Source organism: Salvelinus alpinus, chromosome 16 (genome assembly GCF_045679555.1).
Source record: "Salvelinus alpinus chromosome 16, SLU_Salpinus.1, whole genome shotgun sequence".
Taxonomy (NCBI): domain Eukaryota; kingdom Metazoa; phylum Chordata; class Actinopteri; order Salmoniformes; family Salmonidae; genus Salvelinus; species Salvelinus alpinus.
The window spans coordinates 24,659,843-24,681,390 of record NC_092101.1 but is presented as its reverse complement, the minus strand read 5'-3'; the positions used below and the strand labels follow the sequence as shown (position 1 = coordinate 24,681,390).

Sequence of the window (21,548 nt, the reverse complement as noted above, 5' to 3'; positions counted from 1 at the left end):
AATGGAACACTATGAACTAAGAGACAGTATATCACACATAATAAATAATTTGTTGGTACTCGAAACATAAACAATGGTATGAGTACTACTAAAAATGGTTCAGTGTTTATAATTAAAGCTGACATTAGGTTCTCAATGTCCATTATAACTAATTGATTGTGTTCTTTTTATGAACACACAGTAGCTAGTATGGAGCACAAGACCATGTACTGTAGCTTTACCCTCGCTGACAGCATCATGTTTTCAGATGGACCGAAAGATGAGTCAGTCTGCATGGGGAAAGATTACCACAGGCATGCTAATGACGTCGGATTAGCATAAGAAAGAGATCATTCCTGCTCAGAAAGTCTAACTTCTGATTCAATTAATATCCCCGCCATTGGTTTATTTTAGGTATTTTAATTCCTTACAAACAGGCAGGGTAGGGCTTAATAACGTGGCCTCCTACATCCTTGAATTCAATTATGCTCCTTTCATCACACAAATACAGTTTTTGCGAATCCACAGCTGTTGCAAACGCTGCTGCTGCTTCCACCAGGCCATCAAAAACAATATGATGAAGCCTCCCTCAGTTTGAAGTCCCTTTTGGGGATGATTTTAATTTTCGAAACAGAATTGAAATCTCCAAAGGTGAAAATCTCAACTGATAAATCTCTGTGGCAGTAAAAAAAAAAGCATTTGAACTTGTCTCTCAAAGCGTATCAAAAGCCATCCACAAAGAAATATCTGAATAGGAAAAAAAGAGGACTATAGAAGTCAGGCCTGCATGGTGTGAATAATGCTGAGGCTCCCATTCTCCCACCCCTCTCTACCCTCAGACTCAGACTCAGAGCCAGGCTGGAGCAAACTAAATATGAAGCAGGAATATAATAGATAATTTGGCCAGTAAATGGCAGGTATTATGGGAGCCATCTCCACTCAGAGGCATATGATTTACCTTAGACACTAAGGTAATAGCTTTGCAAATTCCCTCTGCCATTTGACAACGGCTCGCCGTACTGAAATGTGGGGGAAAAGGTCATAAGTCAATGACAATCCATCACAACATCAATCTCTTTTTATTCTCCTCCCAAGTCTTAAATACCAAACATTGGCGGAAATCGCTGTTTCGCTTCCCCTCCCCAGAAGCTCCAATCTGGCAGGTCAGGCTGCAGGGCCTGATGCTGGGCCCGATGTGTCAGACGCCGCCCCTGAGTTCACACATTTCTTCAAGCTTGTTTTCTCTCAACAAAAGGGAAGTGCTTTCCCTGATGGTCTCCTGTGTGTGTCTCCGACCCAGCGGAGGGAAGGGAAGGAGAAGGGGAAGGAAGGGGCTTTCAGAGGGGCTTTCTGGCAGACTCAGCCTACCCCTAGAGGCTGCTGCTTTGCCATCGTATGGTTTTGTGGGATATCAATGCAGAATACATTTCTGAAAACTTAATCTGCTAAATCTAAGCCTCATGGAGTCCCAATATAATCTACTGTACTGAATGTATAGATGACAACTGCAAAGCTTGGTGCCCTTCTGTCATTTACAATTCATCTATAATATGTTACAGACACAGCGTTTCTTATCAATCAATTATACACATCAATCATTATAGCTAGGTTCTAAGGGCTCAGACACACCAATAGCGTTTGCTGGCCGAGAGTATTTAGCACTGTTGAACGTAATTTGCTGACCGATGTCAGTCAGACGTCTACAGCGGGTGGTCCCTAAAACACAGCTCGCTGAACGATCGACAGAGGAACGCTAGATCCACATTTGGTGTGATGTGTGCAAGGCTTAAAGGAAAACTCCACCCCAAAACTATCTTTTGGTAGTCCATTGTTGACATAGTTCAAAATGTGTAACTTTCAAAATACAGAAATTGCCCCCATATGATGCATTTTGCATCATATGATGCCGCGTTTTGTATCATACTGGGATGATTTCTGTATTTTGAAAGTTACATATCTTGAAAACTTTATTTCTGACAAGCAAAGCATTTTGGGACTATGTCAACAATGAACTAATTAATTAAAATACCAAAAGAGAATTTTTGGGTGGTATTTTCCTTTAACTTGACCATTAGACGCCTGAACCAACCCTTGGACAGTTAGTGCTCTGTCTCTGCTTTAACCTCTTGACGCTAGGGGTCAGATTTTTTTTTTTAAACAACGTTCCCAAGGTAAACGGACTATTTCTCAGGTCCAGATCGTAGAATATGCATATAATTTACAGATTAGGATAGAAAACATTCCAAAGTTTCCAAAACTGTCAAAATATTGTCTGTGAGTATAACAAAACTGATTCTGCAGGCAAAAACCTGAGAAAATCTAACCCGGACGTGATTATTTTTTTTTATCTGTGTTTCCTGGCCCGTCTGTCTTCCATTTAAAGGGGTATCAACCAGATTCCTTTTCCAATGGCTTCCTCGGGCTGTGAACAGGCTTTAAACATAGTTTCAGGCTTTTATTTTGAAAAATGAGCAAGATTTTTCAAAAGTAGTCAGGTGTCCTCTGAATAGTTCCAGCGCGCGAGAGGGGAGCTCTCCATTTTCTTTTTCTCTCTTATTGAATAGGTTACATCCGAAGATTATCAAAGGTAAGCAATTAAATTTATTGCTTTTCTGACTTTCGCGACCAAGCTAACCAAGCTAATATAAGGCTAACTGTTCTAGCATTGATTGATACACTCACAAAAGCTTACATTGCTTTCGTTACAAAGCATATTTTCAAAATCTGACACGATAGGTGGATTAACAACAAGCTAAGCTGTGTTTTGGTATATTTCACTTGTGATTGCATGATTATAAATATTTTTAGTAATATTTTTGAATCTGATACGTTTGGGAATTTTCTTCTGCCTTTCAGCACCGGAACGAGGCTGTAGTTTTCTGAACATAACGCGCAACCCAAATGGCGTTTTTTTGTTATAAAAGTAATATTTATCGAACAAAAATAACATTTGTTGTGTAACTGGGAGTCTCGTGAGTGCAAACATCCAAAGATTATCAAAGGTAAGCAATTCATTTTATTGCTTTTCTGACTTTCGTGACCAAGCTAACCAAGCTAATATAAGGCTAACTGTTCTAGCATTGATTGATGCACTCACAAAAGCTTACATTGCTTTCGTTACAAAGCATATTTTCAAAATCTGACACGATAGGTGGATTAACAACAAGCTAAGCTGTGTTTTGGTATATTTCACTTGTGATTGCATGATTATAAATATTTTTTGTAATATTTTGCGCCCTGCAATTCAGCGGTTGTTTAGGAAAATGATCCCGTAAAAGGGATCCGTAGCGCAGAGAAGTTAAGAGGGACCCCCACAGCAGGTGCGCTTCTATGCTAAACAGTAGGCATGTCAAAGAGCTGAGGGGGGTGAGAGAGGGAACATTCTATCCGACACGTCATTGCCTGTCTCCCCTCACCTCTCCTGCTGGGCTGGCAGCCTGTCTGTCTGCCTGTCTGTCTGTCCTTCAAAAGGTCCCTGCTCCCATTAATCACCAGCTCCTCTTCTCCCCTGGGATAATTAAAGAGACCACAGTGAATGCTCAGCCCTCCTTTTATTTGTGTCAAAAATATATTTCCTCTAAACGCTTGAATATGGCGCCAAGGAACATGGCTGACGTTTTACATTCTCCCAACCAATTGTGCTATTTTGTTAGTTTTTTTGCATTTTGTGTAACTTATTGTGTACATAATGTTGCTGCTACCGTCTCTTATGACCGAAAATAACTTCTGGATATCAGAACAGCGATTACTCACCTCAGACTGGAAGAAACTGTTTCCTTTAACGAGTCCGACGAGAAGGATATCCTGCTTTCACTGGAGCAGGCACAGATCCACGCCTTTGGCGTGAAGAAAAGACGCAGGAAAAGGGGCCGCAGATCGGGCAACTTTCTGAGAATCTGTAGGCGAGCGAGTAAACTCACATTGCCATTCGTTCTTCTTGCTAACGTGCAATCATTGGAAAATAAAATTGAGGACCAACGATTAAGATTATCCTACCAAAGGGACATCAAAAACTGTAACATCTTATGTTTCACCAAGACGTGTCTGAACGACGATACGGACAATATAGAGGTAGCGGGATTTTACATGCACCGGCAGAACAGGGACGCTACCTCTGGTAAGATGAGGGGTGGGGGTGTGTGTCTATTTGTCAAAAACAGCTGGTGCGCGATGTCTAATATAAAAGAAGTCTTGAGGTATTGCTCGCCTGAGATAGAGTACCTTATGATAAGCTGTAGACCACACTATCTACCAAGAGAGTTCTCATCTATATTATTCGTAGCCGTCTATTTACCACAGAGCGAAGCTGGCACTAAAAGGGTTCTCAACCAACTCTATAAAGCCATAAGCAAAGAAGAAAATGCTCACCCAGAAAGCGGCGCTCCTAGTGGCCAGAGACTTTAATGCAGGCAAACTTAAATCAGTTTTACCACATTTTTACCAGCATGTCACATGTGCAACCAGAGAAAAAGAATCCTAGACCACCTTTACTCCACACACAGAGATGCATACAAAGCTCTCCCCCGCCCTCCATTTGGCAAATCTGACCATAATTCTATCCTCCTGATTCCTGCTTACAAGCAAAAACTAAAGCAGGAAGTACCAGTGACTCGCTCAATACGGAAGTGGTCAGATGACGCGGATGCTACACTACAGGACTGTTTTGCTAGCACAGACTGGAATATTTTCCGGGATTCATCCAATGGCATTGAGGAGTACACCACCTCAGTCATCGGCTTCATCAATAAGTGCATCAACGACGTCATCCCCACAGTGACTGTACGTACATATCCCAACCAGAAGCCATGGATTACAGGCAACATCTGCAACGAGCTAAAGGCTAGAGCTGCCGCTTTCAAGGAGCGGGAGACTAATGGACGCTTGTAAGACCTCCCGCTATGCCCTCAGACGAACAATTAAACAAGCAAAACGTCAATACAGGATTAAGATTGAATCCTACTACACCGGCTCTGATGCTTGTCGGATGTGGCAGGCTTGAAAACTATTACGGATTACAAAGGGAAACCCATACGCGAGCTGCCCAGTGACGCGAGCCTACCAGACAAGCTAAATGCCTTTTATGCTCGCTTTGAGGCAAGCAACACTGAAGCATACACGAGAGCACCAGCTGTTCTGGATGACTGTGTGATAACGCTCTCGGTAGCCGATGTGATCAAAACCTTTAAACAGGTCAACATTCACAAAGCTGCTGGACCAGACGAATTACCAGGACATGTACTCAAAGCATGCGTGGACCAACTGTCAAGTGTCTTCACTGACATTTTCAACTTCTCCCTGACTGAGTCTGTAATATCTACATGTTTCAAGCAGACCACCATAGTCCCTGTGCCCAAGGAACCGAAGGTAACCTGCCTAAATGATTACTGCCCTGTGGCACTCACATCGGTAGCCATGAAGTGCATCCTCCCGGACACCGTAGACCCATTCCAATTCGCATACCGCCCCAACAGATCCACAGATGACGCAATCTCAATCGCACTCCACACTGCCCTTTCTCACCTGGACAAAAGGAATACCTATGTGAGAATGCTGTTCATTGACTACAGCTCAGCATTCAACACCATAGCGCCCACAAAGCTCATCACTAAGCTAAGTACACCTCCCTCCTAGACTTCCTGACGGGCCGCCCCCAGGGGTTTAGAGTAGGCAACAACGCGTCTGCCACGCTGATCCTTAACACTGGGGCCCCTCAGGGGTGTGTAATTAGTCCCCTCCTGTATTCCCTGTTCACCCATGACTGCGTGGCCAAACACGACTCCAACACCATCATTAAGTTTGCTGACGACACAACAGTGTCTGATCACCGACAACGATGAGACGGCCTATAGGGAGGAAGTCAGAGAACTGGCAGTGTGGTGCCAGGACATCAACCTCTCCCTCAATGTGAGCAAGACAAAGGAGATGATTGTGGACTACAGGAAAAGGCGGGCCGAACAGGCCCCCATTAACATCGACGGGGCTGTAGTGGAGCGGGTCGAGAGTTTCAAGTTCCTTGGTGTCCACATCACCAATGAACTATCATGGTCCAAACATACCAAGATAGTCGTGAAGAGGGCGCGACAAAACCTTTTCCCCCTCAGGAGACTGAAAAGATTTGGTATGGGTCCCCAGATCCTCAAAAGGTTCTACAGCTGCACCATTGAGAGCATCCTGACCAGTTGCATTACCGCCTGGTATGGCAACTGCTCGGACTCCGACCGTAAGGCGCTACAGAGGGTAGTGCGTACAGCCCAGTACATCACTGGGGCCAAGCTTCCTGTCATCCAGGACCTATATAATAGGTGGTGTCAGAGGAAAGCCAATAAAATTGTCAGAGACTCCAGTCACCCAAGTCGTAGATCGTTTGTAGAGATTTTTCTCTGCTACCGCACGGCAAGCGGTACCGGAGCGCCAAGTCTAGGACCAAAAGGCTCCTCAACAGCTTCAACCCCCAAGCCATAATAAAATCGCCACCGGACAATTTACATTGACTCTCCCTTCCTTTTCTACACTGCTGCTACTCGTTGTTTATTAATTATGCATAGTCACTTCACCCCACCTACATGTACAAATTACCTCAACTAACCTGCACCCCCACACACTGACTCAGTACCGGTGCCCCCTGTATATAGCCTCGTTATTGTTATTCTTATTGTGTTACTTTTTATTATTACTTTTTATTTTAGTCTACTTGGTAAATATTCTTGGACTGCACTGTTGGGTTAAGGGCTTGTAAGTAAGCATTTCACGGTAAAGTCTACACTTGTTGTTTTTGACGCATGTGACAATTTTTTTGAATTAATTTGATTTGATTTGCGCTGCCTGTTTGCTGTGACTGAGAACAAGGCATATCGATGACTGGCTGAAGGAAGATGAGAGTGGCAGATATCAGAGAGCAGGATCTCTAATGTGGAGAGCCTCTCTTCATCATCTAAGAACTGCAGGCGACAAGCAGGTGACCATAAATTCTAAGGGCTTAAGAGAAACACCAGAAATATAATGATTTGAAAAGAAACAGCATTTCACACCCTATTCCTTTGGAGCACTTTTATCTCCCTGACAAACTTTGAAATGCCTTTGGAAATAAAAAGCAAGGTATCAGCCAGGTGCAAATCTCCTTTGATATATGGGAACGTTTGGCAAACACAATTTGTGAGTAGTTAAGGTTTCCTTCTTTCCCATTATTGAGACATCGGGAGTTGAGTGCACTGAGACAGGTGTCACGAGAGCAAATGATAACAAGTCGCTGTTCCGATATCCTGTGTTATACAGTACAGTGGGAACTGTTGCTCCACGCTGCCTCAGTGAAACTAGCATCCTGTTACTGATCTGCTATAGCAGTGGCTTGAGAGGCATTGAGCAATATCTGGTCAGAGATGTCAAACTCAGTTTGAGCTGTTTAAAGGTCCTTCCTATCAGCAGAAACACCAATTAACCCGACTTCCTGGCATAATGGCGCTCCAAAATCCCAAACAAAGAGCCCTGAATACAATTAAACACAGGCCTCTGTGTCAGCAGCTAGATAGAACATTTAAACAGCGGAACAAAGAGGGCCAAGTCACAGTGGACTACCATCAAGCACATTAAAAGCCAAAGCCAGGCTGTCTTCCTGCGATTATTCAAACGTCAGGGACCAGCAAAAGACCAGTGTGATTAACAATCTTGATATTTCAAATCTGTGGACTGGGCTAACCTGATTTTCAGCCTGAGTTTTATTCTCTTCTTCTTTTACGAGGAAGGAGGTAGAGAATTAGCCAAGCTTGTCATGTGGCTTCCTAAATGCCACTACACTGGTTAATAAGGACCAACAGTTGGAGTCCTGACAGCTTTAGTGGCTAAATCGCTGCTAGCTATTTGAGTATAGCGTGCCGTTTTATATCACCAAGTCATAAATCCTCCTGAAATAAACACAGAAAATATGCTCTTTGCATTTGTTACAATCTCCAACAAACATGATTTGGCCCTACAGGAATGTAATGTTTCTAGAGTCTGAATGTTGTTGCAGTTTTTCTCTGTGGTTCTGGTCTGTGTTGACCTTTGGTCTAAGTGCTAAGGCTTCCGATTAAGCTCTTTATGGAGTAGCGCTGGAGGGAGATGGCAAACGTGACCCTGACCATTGCCTGTCCAATACTATTGGAATTCTTCACTGTGACCCTGAGCAGAACTGAATTTAGTGATCCCACAAAATGAACTCTGATGGCATGAATGCAGTTCCTGGGTCCTGTGCTGCCTGCAACAGTCAGACAGATTATTCAAGCATAATTCATAGAGAAGATCCTGCTGTTTTAAAGGTTATGCTAAAATTACTGTAGCTAGAGGGTGTCAAAAAGTGGCATAATAGTACAGATGTAGGTGTTGGATCTTAATTTGACTTTAATTTCACAGCAAAATAATCCTGCAGCAACAGGATTTGAACGTGTAGTCCATAATGTTGCTTGATCCGTGGTTAGGCTATTATTAACTGGCCAAAATAGGCTACATGAAAAATGCAGTACTGTTAATATAACCCTGTTACTGTGGGTTTTCAGTAAATGTATGTAAATCACAAAGCTCATCTGCATTTCCTGCAATGCAGGAACATTCTCAGCAACAAAAGAGTGGTCAAATTAAGATCTTACATCTGTATACCACATGCAAGAGCATACAAATGTATGATTTACTAACACTGACGGGGTCAACAGAAAAATTCCTAAATCATATGACAATAATGTAACTACAGTAGATGATGCTATATACTGTCATATTCTTCCGTCTGGATTCAACCCGGAACGCGGAAGATAAAATATAAAGGTAATTGCCGCTTGAGACATTGCCTTTAATTGTCAATCGCACTATGAAGCGGATCTTCAGCGCTACGGATTGAATAGAGCCCTTCTTGTCACAAAGTGACAGCACAAAAGGAGGCTGGAACGCATTCCCAATGCACTGTTTTTTTATGATGCTACCCTCTGACTCAACATGAAATTCTGCTTTATGGAATTATTCTTTGGGCTTAGATCTCTTACACAGAGACACTGATACACTCAGCTCTGGCGAACACCCACAAACATAAAACAGACAACAAAGCATCACATCCTAGCTCGGGGTGCGGTTTGAGTGGGATGATCCAAAGTTAGTCACACACAAAAAGGAGTGTGACTCAGACTTGAAATGGTGCACCATCTATATAGAGTCGACTACTGACTCAAAGTGAGGCATGTGATTGGCGCAGCCGGACTCTGATGTCTGCTTTTAACTCTGCACTGACATCCTTTAACACCCCAGGGGAGTATACTCAGCTCAAACAAGTCTCCACTCTGCAGACTGTCGGAATTACACATATACGAATAAGATTCTGTGTGATTGTTTTGGCTGAATAGATCTTAGGTTGTTTTGGTTTCATGCACTGTAGTGTACTAATTATTGGTTATTTTTGAGTTACCACACTGTAAAACAATATACATTTAGTTTTTTCCCCCTCTGCCCCTTTTTCATAAGAATGTCTACTTGTTGAATGAATATTAATGGAGATACTGTTTCTTAGCCAGTGGGTCCAGCAGCCCCAATCTAACTCTCTCTGGTGACTTCATCATAGGTGAATCTTTTTGGATCCTTTATTGACACTGGAAGGCAGAAAGGTATATCTAATGTAGGATTATGCCACCATTCCTGTTCTTCAATTTTAAAACTGAGTAAGAAAGGGATTTGACCTGTACAGTATCCTCATTGAATATCTCTCTAATGAAAAGAAATAGATACAAATTGTCTGTCCAGGATTTACTTTAGTTGACTTATAGGACATCTTGATATTTCTTGTCTACACACTTAGAAAAAAGGGTTCCAAACGGTTTCTTCGGCTGTCCCCATAGGATAACCCTTTTTGGTTACAGGTAGAACCATTTTTGGTTCCAGGCAGAACTCTTTTGGGTTCCATGTAGAACCCTCTGGGGAAAGGGTTCTACATGGAACCGAATAGGGTTCTACCTGGAACCAAAAAGGGTTCTTCAAAGGTTCTCCTATGGGGACAGCCGAAGAACCCTTTTAGGTTCTAGATAGCACCCTTTTTTCTTAGAATGTAGTTGCAGTTGGATTGAAAATATTTTGGTTTGACTTGTCTATCATGTCCACATACAATTCTGCTGTAAGCAGGCTGCACAGTTGACACAGAATAACCACAGCGGTCTGATACTGAAGTTCCCCTACCTACCTCTCTCCCTCTCTCCCTCTGCCTGGCTGCCACAGGGATTGATGGCTCTGCCCAGCCATTAATATTCAAGGTGAACTCCTCATAGTTTCAACTGCTTGTGGAACCTGCTCGGCGCGGCCGGACCTCAAGGCTGATTTCTCCCAGTCTGCCTGTTTTCTGATCGTCACTTAATGTACTCCTCCACCCCTCCATTAATCATCACCTTTGCCTTTACCTGTCAGACCAGAGCGTCGCCTGGTTGCAAGATGAGTGGAGAGGCCACCCACCAGAATACATGTTACTTTTTTAACTGCGTGCACACATTATGAACTCTGTGATTAAATGACCCCCGCTATAACGACAATGTGCACTGTCACAGATGGGAGACGGACGATGTGGCGAGCCGCTGAACCAGTGAAAAAAACCTGACTGCGGCCCATTTCCTGGTTGCCAATATGCTTAATGACAGGAGTGATGAGTTATTGACAGCTCTCGTCTAATTAGAGGCACTGAGGTGTCTATTGCAGCCTTTGTGCAGACACAAATAGGACCATTGATTTTGCTGTGGTGGACTGTATCTGGATACTTCAGGGAGTGTGTGTGTGTGTGTGTGTGTGTGTGTGTGTGTGTGTGTGTGTGTGTGTGTGTGTGTGTGTGTGTGTGTGTGTGTGTGTGTGTGTGTGTGTGTGTGTGTGTGTGTGTGTGTGTGTGTGTGTGTGTGTGTGTGTGTGTGTACTGTATATGAGTGTGTAAGAGATTGCCGGGCAGGGGAGCAAGTTATCTGCTGTCCCTTTGACCGACAGAAGCCTTAAATTCCAATTAGTCACACTTCCGTGGATTGGTGAAACTAATTACTGGCTTTAACTCCAGGCCAATAATGAAATGTTTGGTGGAAAGTGGGAGCATGGGAGACCTGGGTAATTTGTGGCTTGGTCCCCGAAGTATTCAAGTCCCACATGTACCATTCTCGACCACTCCTGATTTTTGTTTGAAATTAAACATTAAAACAAGTGAACACAGGGTGAAGGTACTTAATGATTTCAAATCCTCATGGATTTATCTTTATTATGCATCTGAAAGCCGCCTCGACAACTGCTGGGGTTAAACATTTATTAATGACACCCTCTGATATGGAGCACCTCAGTAGAACGTGGCTCCTGGCTAAGTGATTTATGGACTACTGTATGTGAAAATTACAGTTTATTACTTCTTATTCCAAGACTAACCTCTGTCATTTAAACATATTTGTTATGGGAACCATAAGTATTAAAAATGAGTTTCTACATGGGAATGAAAATGTGCCAATGACCTTTCTACAGTAAACAGACAGACTGTAGAAGAGGTAGCAGCTGGGAGGTGAACTTAAACCCAGTGATTAACACACTCTGGGTCAGGTGCTTTGTTCCCATTATCAAGTCAAGGTGAAACCTGCATTTACTTAGATTCCCCTGCACGGTGGCCATCTGCAACAGCTTGTCACTCCAACCCGCTCTCGTTCTCTCTCTTTTACCCCCTCTTCTTCAGGTTCAATAGTTGTCACTTACTGAGAAAATGCACTGTGCTCAACCAGGAACAGGGCCAAGTGCGGCACGGAATCTGTTTCATCCGACACTCCCTAATTTAGCATAAACCATAATTAAAGTGACTTGGCAGTCGGCTAAAACCAAATTTCATACTCCCTGATCACAAGAATGGGTGTGCAGTTGGTAGCCAAAAATGAGCCTGATGATGTGGACTTGTTATTTAAATGCCCACCCTGACAAGTATTAAATACGTTCAAACTGATGTACAACTATCAATGGCATTTGGTTAATGTACGATATATTGACACTTTTGGACTATAGTGCAAATAGAAAAAACACATCTCCTCTGTCAGGTATAGTACAAGGTATCCTGAGTATACGGTCCCAGGTATCCATGATGTAAGGCCTACATAAAACCTATGGGGTTTTACTCATCACAGAACCAACAAACAAGCCACTTTCCAATACTGCATCATCCTGAAATCAAGGTTCCTGTACCATCACATTTCATTACAGGTTGCCATTGGCATTACCATTCTGTTTGAGTTATACCTCACAGTCTTCTGACACATAGCAAACATGTCCTTGGGCAATTAGTGGATTGTATGTCAAGGAAGATGATGTTTAACAGCTTCCCACTGTAGTTCAAATGAGGCACACAGCAACTCTGCACTAAAGTGTGGCCTGGCCCTTTAAAATGGGCCGCAGTGAATTGGCGTTTCAGAATTTATCACAGCTGCCACCGACCAAGTCGGTCCAAACATTATATCACCCACTGGCGCTCTCTCTCTCTCGTTCTCTCCCTCTTTCTATCCCTCGCTTTCTCTTTCTCTCTCTCTCCTTCACTGCAGCATTGCACATCCGGGCCTGTGTTTTCTTAAAGAGCCTCTATTCAACCCTGCTCTGAATTCCGATGAATAGGCCATGAGATCACAAAAAATGAAGTGAGAGAATCAAACCCTACTGCGATGAACATATGTTAGCATGTGTAAAAGTGCAAAGATGTGCATACTGTACAGTGCGTGTACGTCTGTGCATCAACACTAGAGCTATAGTACATGGTATTGACACTGATTGTTAGAAAGAAAACAAACTCTAAATGTGGGAACATTTCCTTCTCTACTCATTGCATTATCATTGTTGAATGTTCTCCATCATTGCAGCCTCATGCATTACATAGTATAAGCACATTTTGGAAAGGCCCATAAAGAATGTCTGTGAATATGAAATTGAAACTATGGTAAAAAAGCTGTTACTTCTCGGCAGCAATATCTATGTTGATTCAACAGTATATTTTAAATATGCATGAGAGCTTGCAATGCATTTCACACTGCATCAAAAGACCATTTCTTAGAAATGAACAGCACAGAAAGCAATATTAGGTCTGTTGTTTTCCATTGTTCCCTACTACTAGAGGAGCTCTATAATAAGTGCCATGCCTGGACTGTTAACTTCAGTTTAATGCCCTTTATTAAAGATTCAAAAATTAAGATACTCATTTATTTATCATAATACAGTCGTCATTAATATTTAACTGAAGCTATCAACACTGGAACCTTGGAATACCATTTGTACCTTCACAGAAACCTCTCAGTATGACAACAATAGTAAATGTTCAGCCACCATTCTTCCTGCTACAGCATAAAAGATCAGGGGAGACTTTTCCAATCAACATTTTCATACCTCAGTTGATGGAAACTCACGGTGAGAGCACGGAGCTATCAAAACCAGGTGAGGTATTACTTTTTCAGATTGAAAATACACTTGAAGTGTGGCTCTCAGTAGTGGAATCAACATCGATCAATTGAAAATTAACAGATTTCCCACAAAGTCTGGAAGCACCTCGTTAAGTCTACAGAGCAGTCCCACGACTCACACATACTTACTACACACCACAGCAGTTAAAACCCTCTGTATGTGCAAGCACAATCCGCAGAGAGAATCCAATCCACCATGCATAACATATAGGGCCTTTCCCAACTCTACCAAGCTCTAATGACTTCACTCACAGCCTGATTTTTTATAAATGCTGAGCCCACCATTGTAAACTTCTGCTCAAATTGAATACACTTAGCACAAACTACAGGTGATGTTCACAGTCACCACTGGAACAATTCATCTCTGATTTCCTGATAGAGAACAAGGCAGTTTGTATGTGTACAGAAAAGTCTACAAATGCACACCCACGTTTGCCTGCACAAACACAAACACACAGGTTTGCCTCTTTTGATCTATCTTACAGAGAAAGAGTGAAACACATGGAACATACAACCATATACACATTCACCCACCCACCCACAGTGCTTCAGCCCACATAAAGAAAGCTACAGCACACCATTAAAACTAAAACTTTAGCCCAGGTTTTACAGACAGCTTCTCTCCGGGGAGACAGTGGGGAGAAGGCTGGAAACTTATTGGAGCTGTAAAAATCTATTCCTGAGGACCTGCACCTCCCCCAGGAGCCCCCTTCAACCATTACAAAACTGGGACGAGACCTCATAAATGGAAAGGGGGGGTGGGGGTGCTAAGGGCAACTATATATTACTCTATGTGTGAAACAGCCTTCATCATAACACTAACTACACTGGGTTCCAGTTATTTGGAGTACTGCAGAACTACTGTAACAACTGAACAGCAGCTCATAGAAACCATCCCCAAATTGATTAAAGAGCTTTATTTAAGCTTCACCGACTTTCCCCAACCACACAGATCTATTCTAAATCAGCTCTGTCGTACCCTCAATGTGGATGCAAATTTGGAGAACAAACTAACTAATATCTTACTAGATGGGGGGTATTTTAAAAAATGCATGGAACTCAGTCCGGCTTTAAACTTACTCTTGAAAGTTGTAATAGTAGAACGCACATTGTGTAGTGCATCATGAGTTCCTCTTGTCATGTTAGTCATTGTATACCTTAGAGAGCTATTTATAACTTGTCAGAAATGTCCAGATCAACTAGCCCATGTTAGCAAAAAACATTGATTTTGTTTTTTTACCTATAGATTTTGTTTTGTTTTTTAGTCACTCAAATATCACATGATTACACATTAGACATGGCCAAAATGTATAGAATTGCAAGAAAATGTGCTTTAAAAATGCAACATTTTATTTGCACCCCATGACAAAATGTGTAGAATTGCAAGAAATAAGCTTTAAACCTGCAAAATTCTCTCCGCCAACAAGAGGGGTGTGAACAGTTTGTGTCATGGACAGTGCTTGTGCCCATAGAAATAGACGTGGTGAATGCGCGCGCAGGGGGGGGGGGGGGGGGATGTTCCTAAAAGCTGGAAGGCGGCCCGAGTGAAAAAGTTTGGGAACCCCGGATGTAGAATAGAAGGACCACACTATCACAGTTCAACCTGAATTACACCAAACACTCAACTTCAAATATGCCTCTCTTTTACATATGCCCAAAGAGGAACAAAACATTGAATGAATACAAACCATAACTGAAAAGCTCTGCAGTATTACAGAGGATATAGAGGATGAGTTAGCTCTCCCCTGAAACAATCAAGGTGACTGAGACATTCTGATCTGTAAATTTGAAATCCTATTATCAATGTGGTCTGGAATGATGAAAAATAGCCTACTAACAAACATATAAAAGAGAGGCACAAAACATTAATCTTTACTGCATTACTGATGTCCCTGAGCTCTACTCATTGCCTGAATTGTGTGTGCTTCCACAGTGACCCGAGATATAGAGTGAGTAGATAATTGCAGTGGCAAAATGCTGTGTGATCAGTGCCAAAAAATGAATCAGACATATCAGTGTGTTGCAGCTTGTGGTGACTAAAACATCATTCCATCTCATCACACTGCTTTACCCATGTAGCACTGCAATCAATAAATTCTAGCCCTAACTTAGAGGAAGCTGTGTCATTTCTTTAGGCAATAAGAACACATGGAAATAGACAATGTAGCAAAACACAGTAACATATTTGTTGCAGTTTTGTCATCATCAAGTGAACATTTAAGAGAGACATTAAAAGGTGTGATCAGCCACTTCATTGGCTTGCACTCGGCGGGGGCAGAGTCATGTGACATCTGTCATACTCTAATTTCCATGTTAAGTGGGGGGGGGGGGGGGGGGGTCAACATGGTGGCTCTGACTGGCAGGAAAGGAGGTCAAATGACTAAGCAAAGAGGACAGGGAGAGAGGGGACAAGTTATGATATGATTAGTTAGTAAAGGTATATTGGGTATATACAGTTGAAGTCTGAAGTTTACATACACTTAGGTTGGAGTCATTAAAACTCGTTTTTCAACCACTCCACACATTTCTTGTTAACAAACTATAATTTTGGCAAGTCGGTTAGGACATCTACTTTGTGCATGACACAAGTCATTTTTCCAACAATTGTTTACAGATAGATTATTTCACTTATAATTCACTGTATCACAATTCCAGTGGGTCAGAAGTTTACATACACTAAGTTGACTGTGTCTTTATACAACTTGGAAAATTCCAGAAAATGATGTCATGGCTTTAGAAGCTTTTGATAGGCTAATTGACATAATTTGAGTCAATTGGAGGTGTACCTGTGGATGTATTTCAAGGCCTACCTTCAAACTCAGTGCCTCTTTGCTTGACATCATGTGTAAATCAAAAGAAATCAGCCAAGACCTCAGACAAAAAAATTGTAGACCTCCACAAGTCTGGTTCATCCTTGGGAGCAATTTCCAAATGCCTGAAGGTACCACGTTCATCTGTACAAACAATAGTACGCAAGTATAAACACCATGGGACCATGCAGCCATCATACCGCTCAGGAAGGAGATGCGTTCTGTCTCCTAGAGATGAACGTACTTTGGTGTGAAAAGTGCAAATCAATCCCAGAACAACAGCAAAGAACCTTGTGCAGATGCTGGAGGAAACAGGTACAAAATTATATATATCCACAGTAAAACAAGTCCTATATCGACATAACCTGAAAGGCCGCTCTGCAAGGAAGAAGCCACTGCTCCAAAACCGGGCATAAAAAAGCCAGACTACAGTTTGCAACTGCACATGGGGGATAAAGATCGTACTTTTTGGAGAAATGTCCTCTGGTCTGATGAAACAAAAATAGAACTGTTTGGCCATAATGACCATCGTTATGTTTGGAGGAAAAAGGGGGACGCTTGCAAGCCAAAGAACACCATCCCAACCGTGAAGCACGGGGGTGGCAGCATCATGTTGTGGGGATGCTTTGCTGCAGGAGGGACTGGTGCACTTCACAAAATAGATGGCATCTAGAGGGAGGAAAATTATGTGGATATATTGAAGCAACATCTCAAGACATCAGTCAGGAAGTTAAAGCTTGGGTCTTCCAAATGGGTCTTCCAAATGGACAATGACCCCAAGCATACTTCCAAAGTTGTGGCAAAATGGCTTAAGGACAACAAAGTCAAGATATTGGAGTGGCCATCACAAAGCCCTGACCTCAATCCTATAGAATATTTGTGGGCAGAACTGAAAAAGCGTGTGCGAGCAAGGAGGCTTACAAACCTGATTCAGTTACACCAGCTCTGTCAGGAGGAATGGGCCAAAATTCACCCAACTTATTGTGGGAAGCTTGTGGAAGGCTACCCGAAACGTTTGACTCAAGTTAAACAATTTAAAGGCAATGCTACCAAATACTAATTGAGTGTATGTAAACGTCTGACCCACTGGGAATGTGATTAAAGAAATAAAAGCTGAAATAAATAATTCTCTCTACTATTATTCTGACATTTCACATTCTTAAAATAAAGTGGTGATCCTAACTGACCTAAGACGGAATTTTTACTAGGATTAAATATCAGGAATTGTGAAAAACTGAGTTTAAATGTATTTGGCTAAGGTATATGTACACTTCTGACTTCAACTGTACATTGGAGCTACTGTATATGTCTACAAAATACTATATGTGTGACTACCTCTGGGTATATATGTTTAAGGGACTTGGAGGACTGCTAGTGGGATGGAATATCTGAGATGATGTGGGAATATGTTGGCAATGCTATAACAGTGTCGGAGCCTGATATGCCAGAACCCAAATCTACGGAGGGGAGGAGGGTTGGAGAGGGGTTGCCCTGCCTTGTGTGTGTAGCTCAGCAGAGAGGAGAGAGGGCGCAGAGAGAGGATGTTTAATGAGCGCCGCCCCCCCAGCATCCTGCCTGCCAGAGTGGCTGCATTAACACCACACGCCTTATCAAGGGCGCTGTCACCGGCCCTGAGAGGCACAATGCACTGCCACTCTGCCAGCCAGCAGAAGAGAGGGCGAGAAGGAAGGAGAGAGAAAGAAAGAGAGAGGAGTGGGGAGGGAAGGAGCCTAGAGGACATTATCTTGATGAAGCCATGATCGATAAAGCCAGAGCAAGCCAATGGAACAGCGATACCATCCCTTTTAATTGAGATTAGACTCTGCAAGTTCACCGTGCGCCCATCTAATTTAAGAGTGGCCGACGTCTCACCACAGTTAACTCCTCACACACGTCATCAATTACAGGATACTCTCTGACCTGGGACCTGGCAGCCAATCAGAGGGCCCCACTTCCTCTCCTCACCTCTCGGTGGATTGCTGACTGGGGAGGGGAGACGCCTCTCTCTGGGGCCCCATGCCACCGGCCCTCCCTTCTCTGTTTTCTCTGTTATTTATTCCAGTGCATACATACCTCCTTGTCTACATATTTTCTTGCCCGGTTTCCTGGCACATTCCTTGGATATTCTTTTTACTGTAAAATGAATAGAAGACTAAAAAATAACATGGAGCTCCATTAAGGACAGTTGGAGCATGCAACACCACTATCTGACTGCTGAGGAAGGAGAGAATGTGGTAGCAAAGAGAGTTCCCACCGGGCACACACCGGTTGAATCAACGTTGGTTCCACGTCATTTCAATGAAATTACGTTGAACCAATGTGGAATAGGCGTTGAATTGACGTATGTGCCCAGTGGGTTGCTCTTATTGGCTTAGTTCATTAATCAATCAGTCAGTAAATCAATCAATAATCATTATTTACATGAGCTTCCTCCTTGATGAGCCCTATTCATTGTGTCTACACACAATGGACAGATGATGACCCGCTATCAGTCAGGAGTGAGGAGTGAGGAGGAGAAGCAGGAGGAGGAGGGGAAAGGAGGAACCAGTCTCACCTGAATGGACGTGCTGAGGTAAACAGGAGGATGTGCGTGAGGAAGGGATCAGGAGACTGATGAACTGCCGCACACTCACACACAAACAGACACACACACACACACACACACACACACACACACACACACACACACACAGACACACACACACACACACAGACAGACACACACACACACACACATAGAGGCGCACACACACATACATACTCACACACATAAAAGCAGTGTCATGCACGTAAACATGCAGAGGTCATGCTTTTCTCACTCTTGTCAGTACAAAACATACAGGAAAATATTTAAAAAGGGGTTGTTGGTTTAGGTCTGTTTTTCCTGTTGGTCCTGCTGTTAACTCACCATCCTCAGTGGGAACATATATGTTTAAGAAAAGGCAGTCCTCGCTCTGGTCCTGTACGTAAGAAGACACTATCTCCAGGTTGTTAGTGAACCACACAGGCAGCATGACGTCTGGCAGACGCCCCTCCACGATGGTCTGAGGGCAGACCGGGCCGAACTGCGTGGCGTTACGGACCTCCGGCCACGAGATGGGCGGCTCCGGGGGCTGAAAGCGCCTCTCGCCCGTGGGGGGTGCGGCATAAGGTACCCCCTGGAACTGAATGACGGGTCCCAGGATCTCGTTGTTGAGCTCCTTCTTGACGCCCCTCAGTTTGCCGTAGACGGTGGTGACCACGGGGTCCGTCTCGTCCAGTTTCTGAGAGGCCGTGACCAGGGCCTGCTGCGCTAGGCTCAGTATCCATAGCAGGAAGGTGAGGTCCAGGCCCAAACCAAGGCCTACGCCTAGCCGGGGCTGCATGGCCCTCCAGGCAGGGTGCAGCCTCAGACGGCCAGGCCTCTGCAGGGGCATGCTCCCTCTGCCACACCAGTAGATACACACACACACACCAACTAGGGCTCACCACACCGCAGCGCTAGCAGCAACAATCCACTTTAGGTCCGCCCACAAAAAGGGGTACAATCAAAGGAAAAGTATGAGGCCTCCCAAACGTGCGGCTGTCAAAACTTTCAAAGGCTCTTTGCATGGCAAGTACTCCCCACTGATTTCACACTGGCGGAGGCAACATCTTCACTTGCTGCTATTCGTCAGGCCGCATCCTATTGACAGTCCTGTTTTCCATCCTGGCGACGCAGGCAGGGCAGCCATTTGCAGCAGGTCTTCCACAGATAAATCAACCCCAGTCGAGGCGTGGGTCTATATCCTGCAGGAAATAAAAAATAATTAATTAGTACTGAGGTGGAGAGAAGAAATATGAACAGAGCAGGGCTTTACTGGCTGTTACATTCTGGCTATGTTGCCATCAAGCAGAGCACAGGGGAATCACAGTCTGCCTAGTGACACCTCATCAATCATGTGCAAGTAGCAGACTGACTGAGTGACTGGGTATTAGTTAAGGGATCTCTCCTCCTCTTCCAGACCAGGGAGGGAGAATTAAGAAGATCATGTTCATAGAGAGAAGGAAATCCTATTTGTTTACAATGCGATGACACCTGTCATAGACACATAGTGGGGGACATAAAGAAACTTCAATTATGACAGTGTTAGCATGGAAATGGGAAAAGAGATCAAAATATTCTCTAAGAGCATCCATATTCTTATGACTAGAGCACCCTTTTGAACATGTTTACTCAACAAGGAGATTGACGTTAATTAGGGAAATATGCTCAGAAGAATAACATAATAAAGTTGCAAACCGAGCCTTGAGGTAATGCGACATGTTGACTTGCTTCTCCTTGCACATTAACTGGCTACTTCCAAATCTTAGGAGAGAAACCTTTCAACCTTGCATACAGTACGGTACATAAAACAAATATTTGAAAGCTATATTTGGATCATCCTCTATAGACGGGTTAGCTGATGTCCCGAAAACGTTACGCATGATTTAATTAATGAGGCAGAAGTTTGTGTGTTGTTGTGATTCTGGGTGGCCAGATAGCTAGCAACAATGACAAGAAGCTGCCATGTGGGGAATCGTAGGTGGATCGTTTAAGCTAGTTTCATCTTGTTCTTAATACCATGTCTTGTTTTGAGGTGTTTTGACTGATCCCAGCTAGCACAGAGGATCTGGGCCGATTCGGCTGAGAGTCGGGGCACTCGGCTGAGAGTCATGTGGCCCGAGTCTGTGCTGCCTTCAGCAGTATTACTTATGGCTAGGATGCCGGGATTGAGCTCGGGCCGATTCCAGTGGCCCAAATGAATTATTTGGGGCTTGGGCCGATTCCAGTGACATTTATCTGTCCCAAATGTATTACTTGGGGCTCTGGGCTACTCTCTGGCAGATGACTACATGGGCTGCTTTATATAATTAACATTTCAGAATTTATTTTTCCATATTTTCTCATTGTTTCTGTGATCAAAAAATACAATTAACATTTAAATTAAATTCTTTAAGAGTCCTGTGTAGTATTTTAGTGTTTTGATACTTTGTGCAACGCAATTGATAAGCATTAAAAACTTTGTGGCTGGAGCCTCCCAAGTGGCGCAGCAGTCTAAGACACTGCGTCGCAGTGCAAACTGCATTGCTACAGATGCTGGTTCGAGACCCGAGCTGACGCGTGCCGGCCGCGACCGGGAGACCCATGAGGCGACGCACAATTGACCCAGCGTCGCCCGAGTTAGGGGAGCGTTTGGCTGGCCGGGATGTCCTTGTCCCATCGCGCTGTGGCGGGCCAAGCGCATGCACACTGACAAAGTCACCAGGTGTATGGTATTTCCCTCTGACACAAAATGTTTTTTTTTATGGATGG

At 43.5% G+C, this 21,548-nt stretch overlaps 1 protein-coding gene across 4 annotated transcripts in view; it reads right to left on the bottom strand.

Annotated features, from left to right (window-relative positions):
* nlgn1 (neuroligin 1) overlaps positions 1–21,548 on the bottom strand; it is a 331,080-nt gene that overhangs the window by 253,937 nt on the left and 55,595 nt on the right. For 2 of the 4 annotated variants that reach the window (XM_071345564.1, XM_071345563.1), the window contains exons 2-3: positions 19,143–20,002; positions 18,308–18,367 (exon numbers count right to left, since the gene is read on the bottom strand). In XM_071345564.1, coding sequence (XP_071201665.1) covers positions 18,308–18,367; positions 19,143–19,650 — 568 coding nt within the window. In that variant the 5' untranslated portion in view covers positions 19,651–20,002. The remainder of the gene's footprint in view (positions 1–18,307; positions 18,368–19,142; positions 20,003–21,548) is intronic. The other 2 variants (XM_071345565.1, XM_071345566.1) reach the window with 1 other exon arrangement.